The 13320-nt window shown below is 35.2% G+C and overlaps 2 protein-coding genes across 2 annotated transcripts; one reads left to right on the plus strand and one right to left on the minus strand.

The window, feature by feature from the left end:
• The first annotated feature begins 126 nt into the window (after nt 1-126).
• On the plus strand, nt 127-8307 carry LOC106382148 (WAT1-related protein At3g28100). Its single transcript, XM_013822112.3, has 7 exons — nt 127-411; nt 493-558; nt 650-763; nt 7076-7322; nt 7490-7651; nt 7737-7885; nt 7972-8307. The coding sequence occupies exons 1-7, from the start codon at nt 215-217 to the stop codon at nt 8111-8113; spliced, it is 1077 nt and encodes a 358-aa protein (XP_013677566.2). The 5' UTR covers nt 127-214; the 3' UTR covers nt 8114-8307.
• A 605-nt stretch (nt 8308-8912) lies between these two features.
• Nucleotides 8913-10991, minus strand: LOC106382147 (xyloglucan O-acetyltransferase 2). Its single transcript, XM_048746984.1, has 3 exons — nt 10738-10991; nt 10214-10494; nt 8913-10129 (listed from the first exon to the last, which is right to left on the minus strand). Exons 1-3 carry the CDS (start codon nt 10931-10933, stop codon nt 9365-9367), a joined length of 1242 nt encoding a protein of 413 aa, XP_048602941.1. The 5' UTR covers nt 10934-10991; the 3' UTR covers nt 8913-9364.
• Nucleotides 10992-13320: the final 2329 nt, after the last annotated feature.

Here is a 13320-nt window from a genome sequence, read left to right on the forward strand (position 1 = left end):
TTTTGTTCCGTTCAATCTGTTTGATCCGTTCGATCCGGAACGTCTAATCTGCTTTCTCCATTCGGAGCTTAGAAATAACATTTAAAAGTATAAAACCGACACTTATGGACCACAAAACGACATTTCGTTTTTTCAATCATAGCATAAAGAGAAAAATAGAGGAATAATAAATCACAGCTCTCATTCAACCACTAAGAATTTATCATTTCCAATAATGGCCGGAGCCGTAAGTCTTTGGAGGAGAGAGGCCGTGTTCTTGACGGCCATGCTTGCGTCCGAAACTGGTATCGTAGGAATGAATACTCTGTTCAAAGCTGCGACTTCAAAGGGACTCAACTCTTACGCTTTCCTAGGCTATTCTTATCTTCTTGGTTCCCTTCTACTTCTTCCTTCACATATCTTCTCCAACAGGTTTCTAATAATCCAATCTATTTGGTAGTTCGTAACCATTTATTTGTTGGTTTCATTTGATTCTGTACGTATTTCTAACAGGTCAAGATCACTTCCTCCATTAAGTTTCTCAATACTTTCTAAGATGGGACTTCTTGGACTATTAGGGTAAATCCATCTATATAATTCTTCATACAATTATGAATATGGAACTATCTTCCACTTAAGTGTTGCTAATATAATTTTTTTTTTTTCATAGTTCAATGTATGTGATCACAGGGTATATAGGCGTTAAATACAGCAACCCAACCTTAGCTTCAGCTATTAGCAATATCACTCCTGCTCTTACCTTTATCCTAGCCATTATCTTCAGGTTTTTCTTTCTCTTTTCCCTAATCATAGAGTTTTTTTGTCAGCTAATCATGGAGTTTTGCAGTTGATTTCTGATTATTTTTAAGAATAAAAATATATTTCATCATCATATCGTGTTAATGAGTCAAAAATAGTAATGATTGTTTTAGGCTAATTGGTGTAAACTGTGATAAGCAACTTAAAACTGATTTTTAATTCAAATCAACTAAATGTAATTTTCCTTAATGATTTTTTCAGTTCGACAACTTCATATTCTTAAAGTCAACTCATGGTGGTTAAGCTTACTTTACTATCAATACACTTAACTGTTACAAAAAGAAATGAAATTTTATTGTATCGCGGGAATTTAAATAAAGCAAAATTTTATACCCGTATGAAGAAGATAACACTGATATAGAAAGAGATTTTATTATAATGGAGAAGTGAGAAGGGATTGTGTTTTTGATATATTACAATCGATCGAAATGATCGATTTATATAGAAGTGAAAAAGTTGAAGTTACTGTGCGTGCATAGTGATGTTGGCTCCACATAATAAACATATACACGTAAATTTCAATATTCGGTGCGTTGTTTATTGACATTTACTTATCCACGTTTATAACACTCCCCCTTGGAGACCAATGTCACTATCGCTTCTTGCTTAACGTCTATGTTACCTCGTTAAAAACCTTTCTAGGAAAACCCAATGGGAAAAACCATAGTAAGGTAAAAAGAGTACAACTACGTAAGCTCCCCCTCGAATGAGTAGTCATAGATCCTTCTGATGACGCATTCCAATGTTACGAACATGTTTTCTGAATACCGAAGTCGGAAGTGATTTTGTGAAGAGGTCAGCTGCATTGTCGCATGATTGGACATATCTTACTTCAATCTCTTTCTTCTTCACGAGCTCTTGAGTGTATGAGAAGAACTTCGGATGAATATGCTTCGTTCTATCGCTTTTAATATATCCGTCCTTTGTTTGAGCAACACATGCTGCATTATCTTCATATAGAATAGTTGGCTCCGTATTTTTGCCAATCCCACTGCTTGAACAGATGTGTCGGCTTATTGATCTTAGTCATACACATTCTCTACTTGCTTCATGGAGTGCAATGATCTCAGCATGATTTGAAGAAGTAGCCACGAGCGTTTGTTTCTGAGAACGCCAAGATATAGCAGTGCCTCCGACCGTGAAAACGTATCCTGTTTGCGATCGGGCTTTGTGTGGATCTGAAAGATATCTTGCATCTGCAAAACCAATCATTTGACCTTTTGAACTTGTAGGATAAAACAAGCCTAAATCAATGGTCCCTTGGAGGTAACGAAAAACATGTTTAATCCCGTTCCAATGTCTTCGAGTTGGAGATGAGCTGAATCTTGCCAAAAGATTCACAGCAAATGATATATCAGGCCGTGTACAATTTACAAGGTACATCAGCGCTCCAATTGCACTTAGATATGGTACTTCCGGACCAAGTATCTCTTCTTTCTCCTCAGGTGGTCGAAATGGATCACTTTCAATATTAAGTGACCTAACGACCATTGGGGTGCTAAGAGGAGTTGATTTATCCATGTTAAATCGTTTCAACACTCTTTTAGTGTATGTGGATTGATGCACAAATATACCATTTTGTGAATGTTCTATTTGTAGGCCAAGACAATACTGTGTCTGTCCAAGATCTTTCATCTCAAATTCTCCTTTGAGATAGTCTGATGCCTTTTGTATTTCCTTTTGAGTTCCGATAATGTTAAGATCATCAACATATACCGCGATTATTACAAATCCGGATATTTTTTTCTTGATGAAAACACATGGGCATATACGGTCATTCACATATCCTTCTTTTATTAAATGATCACTGAGACGGTTATACCACATACGTCCAGATTGCTTTAACCCATATAATGATCTTTGCAAATTTATTGCACATAACTCTTTAGGTATGGAACTTAATGCTTCTGGCATTTTAAATCCATCAGGGACTTTCATGTAGATATCAGTATCTAATGATCCATATAGATAAGCTGTAACAACATCCATGAGACGCATTTCTAGATTTTTATCAGCTGCTAGACTCATCAGGAATCTAAACGTAATGGCATCCATAACTGGAGAATACGTTTCTTCATAATCGATTCCAGGTCTTTGAGAAAAACCTTGAGCCACTAGACGAGCTTTGTATCTCGTAACCTCATTTTTCTCATTTTGTTTTCGAACGAAAACCCATTTGTACCCAACTGGTCTCACATCTGCAGGTGTAAGCACAATAGATCCAAATACTTCTTGTTTATTAAGCGAATCAAGTTCGGCTTGTATTGCATCTTTCCATTGTTCCCAATCATGTCTCTTTTGACATTCATAGACAGATTTTGGTTCTGGATCATCGACTTCTTCATTTATTTCACTTGACACAATATATGAGAAAGCATCATTAAGATCATTTTGTTCATTTCTATTCCATATCCTTTTATTATGGATGTAGTTGATAGAAATTTCATGATTACTTTCCGACTCATGATGCTCAACTTTCTCCGTATCCTCATTATTTGTTTCTTCCAAAATACTTTCTGCTATTTTGGATGTGTTATTTATCTTGACATCCTTTTGTTTTCTAGGATTTTTATTCTTAGAACCAGCAGGTCTACTACGCTGCAGGCGTGTTTTAGACTCTCGTGTATCGTCCGCTTTTCCTTGCTCATTTGATATTTTAATACAAGCAGGAGCATTCACGACTGGTATATGAGATTTAGTTACCGTCTTGGTATCCGCAAATGCTTCAGGTAGCTGATTAGCTATACTCTGTAAATGCATGATTCGTCGAACTTCTAGTTCAGACTCTTTAGTAGGAGGGTCAAGATATAGTAATGAAGGTACACTCCATTTGATGTCATTTTCTACATTTTTGTTTTCTCCCCCTAGAACTGGGAATACTTTCTCATCAAAATAACAATCGGCGAAACATGCTGTAAAAACGTCAACAGTCTGTGGTTCTAGATATCGTATAATTGATGGAGAATCACAACCAATATATATTCCCAATCTTCTTTGTGGTCCCATCTTTGTACGTTGTGGTGGTGCTACAGGCACATATACCGCACAACCAAAGATTCTAAAGTGGGAAATGTTTGGTTCTCGACCAAACGCTAACTGTAGTGGGGAATACTTATGGTATGCACTCGGTCTGATCCGAATGAGTGCTTATGCATGCAAAATGGCATGACCCCATACAGAGGTTGGAAGTTTTGATCTCATGATCAATGGTCTTGCAATCAATTGCAGACGCCTAATTAAAGATTCAGCCAAACCATTTTGCGTATGAACATGAGCAACCGAATGTTCAACTTCAATTCCCATTACCATACAATAGTCATTGAATGCTTGGGATGTGAATTCACCAGCGTTGTTTAGTCTAACTCTTTTAATAGTATAATCAGGAAACTGTGCTCGCAGTTTGATTATCTGAGTTAGAAATCTCGCAAATGCCACATTTCGAGATGATAATAGACAAACGTGTGACCATCTACTGGATGCGTCAATTAATACCATAAAATAGTGGAATGGTCCACATATATCGCCTTCAATTCTTTCAAGGAACTTTGGTGATTCTTTATCGATTTTGGTTGGCGATGGCCTTACGATCAATTTTCCTAGAGAACATGCAACGCATGTCATTTTATTCCCTTGAGAAATCTCCTGGATTTTCAGTGAATGACCATGTGAACTTTCTATGATTTTACGCATCATTGTAGTGTCTGGATGGCCAAGGCGATCATGCCATAATGTGAACTCTTCTGGGTTCCGTTTTACTACAAGATTTGATTCGATTTTATCGATATAAGTATGGTGTAGCCCCGAAGGAAGTTCTGGAAACTTTTCCAATATGTGTTTTCTGCCACATTTCTCAGAGGTTACATACATGTATTTCTTTCCATCCTCAGTTGAAGACTGAGTATCATATCCGTGAAAATATATGTCTTTAAAACTCAACAAATTCCTTTTAGAACTTGGAGAATATAGAGCATTATTTATGGAAAATTTTGTTCCATTCGGCAACGTAAAGTTTGCTTTACCAGTCCCTTCAATCACGTCTGTAGGACCTGATATTGTATTGACGACAATTCTTGTCGGTTTTATATCGGAGAAATATCTCTTTTGTCTCAGAATAGTGTGCGTTGTTCCACTATCTGGTATGCATATTTCACGAATCAGTTTCTTGGATTTTGCTTCATTAGCATTCTGATCCATTTATGAAATTGTCATAAATATTAATAAAAGAAAAACATAAAATTCATTCATATAATAATCATATAAGGAAACACACAATAATTATACATTAAGGTGATGTTAAAACATCATTATTTGCTTAAAACAGGAAATGTAAATAATTATACATGACAACATTGAAAACTATTCAATAGTTTTATTATACGCATTTTGGCTCTCTTCAGGAGTAATCTAGTCCAGCTCATTTGCGAAGTCGGAGGCATCGAGGTACGATGTCCCTTCAAAGTTTTCAGTGAGGTTCACTTCTTTAGCTTTGCCTTTCATGGATTCTTGATATAACTTACAGAGATGTGGAGGAGTACGACAGGTACAGGACCAATGTCCTTTACCTCCACATCTGTAAAACACTGTCCCACGCTTCTGGGTGGTATCCTCTTGAGTTTCTTTTCCCTTAGAAACTTGTTCGGATCTAACCCATTGTTAGATCCCTTCCATTTGGGATTGTAAGCTTTTCCACGTTTATTATTGAAGCGGCGACCATAACCTCGGTTGGTCTCGTTCCTTCTTTCTGAATTTTCTACCGCCGTAGCATTCACTTCAGGGAATGCTTTGGCTCCCGTAGGTCGGGAATTGTGGTTTTTGATTAAGAGCTCATTGTTCTTTTCAGCCAACTTGAGCGCAACCATCAATTCTGAAAATCTTGTGTACCCGCATTTTCTGTAAATTCCGGGCAAGAAGTGAAGCTGTTTGTGGAAAGTGTTATATGTTTTATTCATCATTTCTGCCTCAGAGACAGGATTACCACAATACTTCAGAAGTGCAACTATCCTCAGGACAGCGGAATTGTAATCCTCAACCTTTTGAAAATCTTGGAACCTCAGATTTTTCCACTCTTCTAGAGCGTGAGGGAGGTTGATTTGTCTCTGGTTATAGAACCTTTCTTTTAAAGTTTGCCACAGTTCAGCTGGGTCCTCAACGTTTGCATAGTCGTGCGTTAGATTTTCATCTAAATGCTTCTTCATGAAGATTATCGCTTCGGCTATATGCTCGGGTGGTGATTTGTTACCGATTACAATTGTTTCGGTTATCTTTTTCATCACCAGATATGGTTTCACGTTTGTGACCCACCCGACGTAATTTTTGCCAGTTATTTTCAGGGCCAGGAACTAGAGTTTCTCGATGTTTACCATTTGTATTTCTAAAAACACAAAATAAAATATTTTATTAGAATTTCGTAATTTTAAAACGAACCATTTATATTGATAATACATGCAATTACAAGGAGAAGCAACGCATAGAAAAGTAAACCGACATTAAGCGCAAATTCTCCAGGAGCAAATTCTCCAATAAAAAGACCATACATAGAAGCAAAAATTAAAATTGCACATAAGGCCAAAAATATGCGAATCATCTTTCTTGAAATGAAAAAAAAATCAGAGGAAAGCGATTTGATATTTTTTTTTTTTTTGAGAGAAGATGAAATGTTTTGGATGATGAAATGAAGTGAAAATGAGTTGTATTTATAGATGAAAATCACTGTTTATGATCGTTTGAGAAAGGGAAAATTTTTGAGAAATTTTCTTTGTGACCGTTGGTGTTAAATCGAGTGCACCAAAAATCAGTCTGAAAATATCGTATTAAACAGCCATATCTCAGCTACAAAATTAAAATCTATTTGATAGGAGTATGTATAAATTATTTGATTTACCAGCTTTTATACTATCTTTTGTAATTTTAACAGAAGAAAAAACGGAGAATATCTGAAGGAAATTTGTTTTTAATGCATATATTATTTAGTTTTCCTTCTTTCTTTCGATGGATACATTTATTCAGGTTCGGTAAATAATAAAATAAGTTTATATATCAGTATCGCACAATCACAATCCTACTTTGTGGTGAACAACACGCTGCTGTTCATTGGTCCCATGTACTTATTATATCTAACAAGACTGCTTGCATTATTAGACAAGATGCGTATATATCGGATTTTCTTTGGCAGCCAGCCTTTTGTTTTTTGTCCATTTGACGAAAAATACTATATGGTTTAAAATCAATTAGAATAATAAAACGTGACAGAATCATTAATTTTTAATTTATGAAAAAGAATGGAGAAAGTAAATTTCAAAGAAAGGAGCAGTGTAGCCAAAGTGATGGGGACAGTATTGTCGTTAGTAGGCGCACCTGTGGTAGTTCTCTACCACGGTCCACGTGTCTTCGTTGCATCTTCTCCGCCGTATCTACACTTCCGTCAGCTTTCTCCGTCGTTATTTTCTTCAAACTCCGACTGGATCATCGGTGGATGTCTTCTTACCATTAAAGACATCTTCGTTTCTATTTCTTTCATACTTCAGGTTCTTTTATGACTCCTTCAGTGATTGCTACATTTAAAAATGCTTTTAAGCTATAATCTAAACATATATCAACTAATGATCGGTTTAACCTATACGAAATTAATTGATTTTTTCCTATATATCAAACATCAATTCATTGCAATATTTATTATACATATATTGGGCAGGCACATATAATGACTGAATACCCAGCAGCATTTACAGTCTCCTTTTTCTATTCGATGTGTGTTTCAATCTTGACCTCGTTGACTGGACTCGTGGTCGAGAAGGACAATCCAAGCATTTGGATCATTAGATTCGACATTACATTGATAAGCATTGTAACTATGGTACGATCTATATATAGTTTCAAATGTTAAATCAAACGTCCTTTGTTTTTGTCTTAACATAGTATTGACTTGTAAAACATTTCAGGGAATATTCACTCCAGTATACTACGTGATTCATTCATGGACAGTGCGTTACAAAGGACCTCTTTACTTAGCGATATTTAAGCCATTGTCCATTTTAATAGCGGTTGTTATGAGTGCTATTTTTCTCGGCGATTCTCTCTATCTCGGATGGTATATATATATGCATCAGTGGTCTTGATCTTCTTATTTTGGAAATAAAAAAAACAAATCTAATCATATTGTGCTTTATGTTGCAGTTTGATAGGAGGAGTTTTGATAACGTTAGGGTTTTACGCTGTAATGTGGGGGAAAGCAAACGAAGACAAGACTCGGTTGTTGACACTTTTAGAAAACGAGAAAACGCCTCTTCTGTTGAATCACAACGACGACCAAATTTAATTATTTGAAAAAAAAATTGCAAGGGAAAAAAAACATACGTAGAACTTGAAAATGGTAGTGTTAAAACTAACGGTAGGGGAAATTCTAACTTTGGCTTGTTAAGATTTTTTTTGATTGAATGTATTTTTGATAAGTGAAATTCGACTTATGTATTTTACAAAATTATTTTCTAATTATTTTAATATTATTTTCAATGTTTTATTATTATTTTCGATATTTAAAGATAAACTCTACAAAATTATATTCAGCTATGCAATGCGATGAAGAAATAAAGTGTCGAGGATGGGGAAGAGTATCATCTTGATTCGTGGGTTCCTTTATATATGTACTGTGGTGCTTGAAGTTCCTAAGCCCCGTATTGCCGATGCTTTCTCTGTTTTGAGAGATTTGAAGCTTCCGGTGAATGGTTACGCCATGGATATTGGTCTTGTTGAGTTCTCTCCCGTTCGTGAAGTCTTCTCTTTTGTTCTTGGTGATAACAATGTAGAGGCTTGATTATCATTTGTCTCGCTGTATCTGCCTCACTAAGGTTTGATGACTGTAGTTTATTCCTTTGGATTAGATATATGAATATTGACTACTGAAACAATTCATATCTGAGTACAAAAGCTTTCGAGCTTGTTCTGTCTCAGATCGATCTTAAGGACATCGTGGTTGCTGGTGGAACACTACATAAGCTTTGTAGTTCAATGGTTGCTGAAAAACTTAGCTGTTATGTTTCTGTTTCAAGTTACGTTGGATCATGGTTTTGATAGAGTTTGAGCTATCGATTCAATCACAAACGCTCTCTCAAACTCAATCACAAACTCTCCAAACACTTTATTGAATCAGTGGAACAATGCACTACACTTTGTATCAAGAACCAACTTGAGCTACGATGGCTTAACCCACTCGTAATCTCCTCAGGACTCTCGTCTCAATCCAAAATACAAAGCTGCCTTCTCCAACAGACTCTCAACTCTATTTATATGTGATCTTCATCTCAACGGCGAAGCCTCCAAATGGAAGAGCGTCTTTCTTCTTTGACTTCTCAGTCAACACTTCTCTTCTCATTTTGTGGAAATACAGCTAGACAAGCTTATCAGTTTTCTGTAAGGATAGCTCACTGGCTCCGGGGATAGATCTGAGATTTTGGGGAGGAGGATATAAACATTTCTTTTAAAAGTTTTTTTTTATATAAAGTTTCCCTAATTTGGAGGTCTACTTCTATATATATAAAAGTATATTTTTGTATGTTTATCCACAAATGGATCATCTTAATTGTCTAATTACGGCCATTAGAAACTCGTTCCACGCATCAATAGGCCCTGGCAAGCACCAGTGGACGCAGTCATTATAACCTTTCATCCATTTATTTCCCCAATGACCATTAGGATGACCATCAGGTCTCATCAGCATAACCTTAGTCACATCCAAAACCGCAAACTTCTTTCCTTTATAGTCTCCTTTTGTTACACCTTCAAGCTGTTGAATCTGAGATGTCCTGATCTTCATCTCGTTACTCTGGAGATCGATCTGGTTCTCACCAAAAGGACTGGTTCTGCTGCACGCTCCTCCAGTATCCCAAGTCCCGTTCTCGAAATGGGAAGGGGAAATAGTCCTCAGGACTGTAACTAAGTCTTCCTTGCAGTTCTTACACTCACTGATGTGCTTAAATACCGCTGAGTAAACAAGCTTAAACCCTTCGTCTGGGCTTATGTGAGTCATGTTTGGTAAGTTACAGTAGATGCAACCAAGCGTCTCGTCTCCTCTATGGATGATTATTGGTCTGAAGAACCAGTGAGCAGCCGAGACAATAGAAATGTCTGTATTTGGCAGACCCTTGGACCACCCTTCATCCATCTTGGCAAGATCTAAATCAAACAATCCAGTTCCGGTCTTGTTACTGTCTACCCTCTCTTGTCCCGCCACAAGAAACTTAGTCCAAGATGTAGATAGTGTAAAATCATGACTAGGAAAGTACCAAATCCTGTTTCTGTCTTCTCCATCCTTGTAGATATCTCTAGGAGTTTCTTCCTGCAGAAGCAAACGCTATTTTCTAACTTTCTTGTAAACCAAGCAACAGATACATCTTTAAAAAAAAAAAAGATTGAACTTCACCATTGACAACAAGCAAAGAAGAGATTCCATGTGGTTTCTTGCTACAGAATCACCAATAAAACTCATCTTCTTGCCTCTAACCATACTGAGAAACGCCTTAGGGTTAAATCTAGGAAGATCGCAGCCATCGGGTTTCCATCTCCAAAACAAGAAATATCTGTCTGATCGCCCATGTTTTATGCAGTTCTTGGAAGCAGGAATAGTGGAACAGCTTGAGTTTGTGTACAAAGATCCTCTTTTGTCTGGAACCCAATGTCCCTTGAACAAATCACAATCAGGATCTAACCAAGCCACACCAACAACAAAAACAAAAATAAAATAAGTCAATAGAATTTTCCAAAAATAGCCCAAGAACAAAAGAAAAAAATGAATATAATGTTACAAATAATATAGGAATGGTTACAAATAAAATCATGTATTCATAAGTCTAAAAGTACAAATAATCCTTGTTCCCATAACCTAAGCTCGTGGAGAAACCAAACCTCACAAAACCATATTATATATTCTCTTTTATGTGACCTTACCGATTTGAGGTTGGGTAGTGGGAACATTTTGATCGGAGATGGACCTGAAAGGACTTTGATGGTAAACCAAGAAAACGGTGAAGAAGAGACTTATACAAAGAAAAGGCAAGAGGAATGGCGATGATCTTCCCATGTTTGAAGCTATCCATCTCTGTGTTTTCTCTGAGCTTTCCCAGAAAACCGATGATGATTTCATCGTTGCATGTCGATCATCCCACGCATATGTTATCTATTTATACACATCCCACGCATATGTCATCCTCTATTCTGCTTCCTTGAACTTTAGTTTTTGGCAGTAAAAATGAAAAAGGGTTGAAAATGGCGATTTTTTAATGAAATTATGAGTATCTTTTGGTTCAAAATTATTTTGTTTTTATGTATTTGTTTGTTTTCATTATGTAATAGTAGCCGTCCGATGAAGACGTGTGGCGTGCGAGGAGGTGCTTGCTGTTGGTTTTGCATGTGAATTTGTGGTGTGGTGAGTCTTTTTCCATTTACAATTAAACCATATTTCACGGTGAGATCCTTTTTCGTCTTAGTAGAATTTTTTTAGCGCGCCTAGGTATTGTTTATGTATCTTCTTCCCCTTTGTCGACTTTTGAACTTTTTTTTTTCTTTTTTGAACACATCGTATTTTGAACTTTAATAGTATTTAAAGTTTCTTTGGGGGTAAAATGTCTAAGTCAAATGTTGCGATAAATTATTAACTTAAAACCGAGACGAATATATAATTTGAAAACATAAAACTACATATGTAAATTGTTATAATTCTCATGATATACAATATCAATAAAACATGATTTAATATATTCAAATCAAAGGGGAATTATTGAGAGATTGATTTGTGTAAAATTTGAAATTTTATAAGTTGATAGATTTCTTAAGAATTCTTTTCCCAATAACCTCTCTAAATAACTTTTGCAATATCTTGCCAAAACCTGATATTTTAATTACTGTTTGATATTAGAATCAAAATCTAAAGTTAAATTCCACATTTGGAGTATAATCTAGTTAATAGTACCAAATGTTATATAATTAACCAATATTAGAACAAGATCATGATGATAGGTAAGTCAGTATATGTATACAAACATCTAGTGATGAGATCCAGTTGAAATTTTAACGCAATTTTGTTTGTTTTTTTGGTTTTAAAATATGTAAATTTATTATTTTATACTCATATTAAAAGAAGCTAAAATTACGGTGTTACCCAATGAATTATATTTAAAATATGTAAATTTATTATTTTATACTCATATTAAAAGCAATTTAACTATCGACAGAAAAATTGAAATTAGTTTAACTGATAAAATACTATGCTATACAATTTATTCATTCAATATTAAAATAATGTCATAATGAATAAGTATACATGTTTTTAAAAAAATAAAATAAAGCGAAACAAAAAAAATGCCAAAATATTTCATATAAAGAAACATGAAAATAATATATTTAATTATGCAATTGATATTTTAACGTTTCAATAGTTAAAACTAAGAAAATGGTATTTCGTATATAAAACCTAATTATAAAAATCCATGTGTCACGTCCATTGAATTTTAACGTATTTTTTTTGGCTTTTGATTATTTTTTAACTGATTTTACGCTAGTCAACTTCTTCTTTTCTACAGCATGTGTTTCTATTAATGACATACAATTAATACAATATATGGAGGTATTTTAAATATAAAAATGCAAACAACTTACTGGACACTCAATTAATAAACTAAAACCATAGTTCATAACTTAAAACATAGTAAGTAACATGCTAAATGAGTGATATATATCCACATTAGCAAGAAAACTCATAGTGATATTTACCGGCGCTTAACCACACGCATGGATGGTCGAGTAGTACGACAAAATTAAAAAGATGTTAAACATTTCGGGTTTGGAATCCACCAAATCCAAATTTATTCTTTTGTGTGGCTAAGATATATGGATATCTGATTGCTTTACGAGCAACCGAGTTTGTTTGGCACCGTCGTAAGCAAACTTCAGAAGACTATCGATTCGGTTGTTGAGATAAGCTTGAACGAGAAGAAAGTTTGAGAAACAAGAAAGAGTCCTAATCCTACCGAGTCATAGAAAATAAGAAGTATAATATATTTAGGAGTTATCTAAATATGTTACCTATTAGGATTAGGATATATCAAGCTCTAATAAGTTGATGTCAATGTGTGACATACCTTAATAGAGTTTGGAGATTGAAAACTTGTGTTTTGAGTTATTTTCACAAGTTAATAATAAAAGAGTCATTCTTATTTACATCTTTGATCTCTATATTTTGTATCCGAGCTTAGGGTTTTTGGATTTTTCTTTCACAAAGAAAAGATTCACGAGCCATGGGAGACATTACAGTGGTAACAAGTACAAAATCGAAGGATGAGCTATACTCGGTCAAGTGTCCGATGTTGAACTCCACAAACTACACTGTATGAACAATTAGAATGAAGAATCTGCTCAAAGTTCAGAAAGTCTGGAGTATTATTGAAGAGGAGACGGATGACGATGAGAAAAATAATAGGGCGTTAGCTCTGTTATTTCAAGCAATACCCGAAGCTTTAATACTACAGGTTGGCG

Source organism: Brassica napus, chromosome C2, assembly GCF_020379485.1.
Source record: "Brassica napus cultivar Da-Ae chromosome C2, Da-Ae, whole genome shotgun sequence".
Lineage (NCBI taxonomy): Eukaryota > Viridiplantae > Streptophyta > Magnoliopsida > Brassicales > Brassicaceae > Brassica > Brassica napus.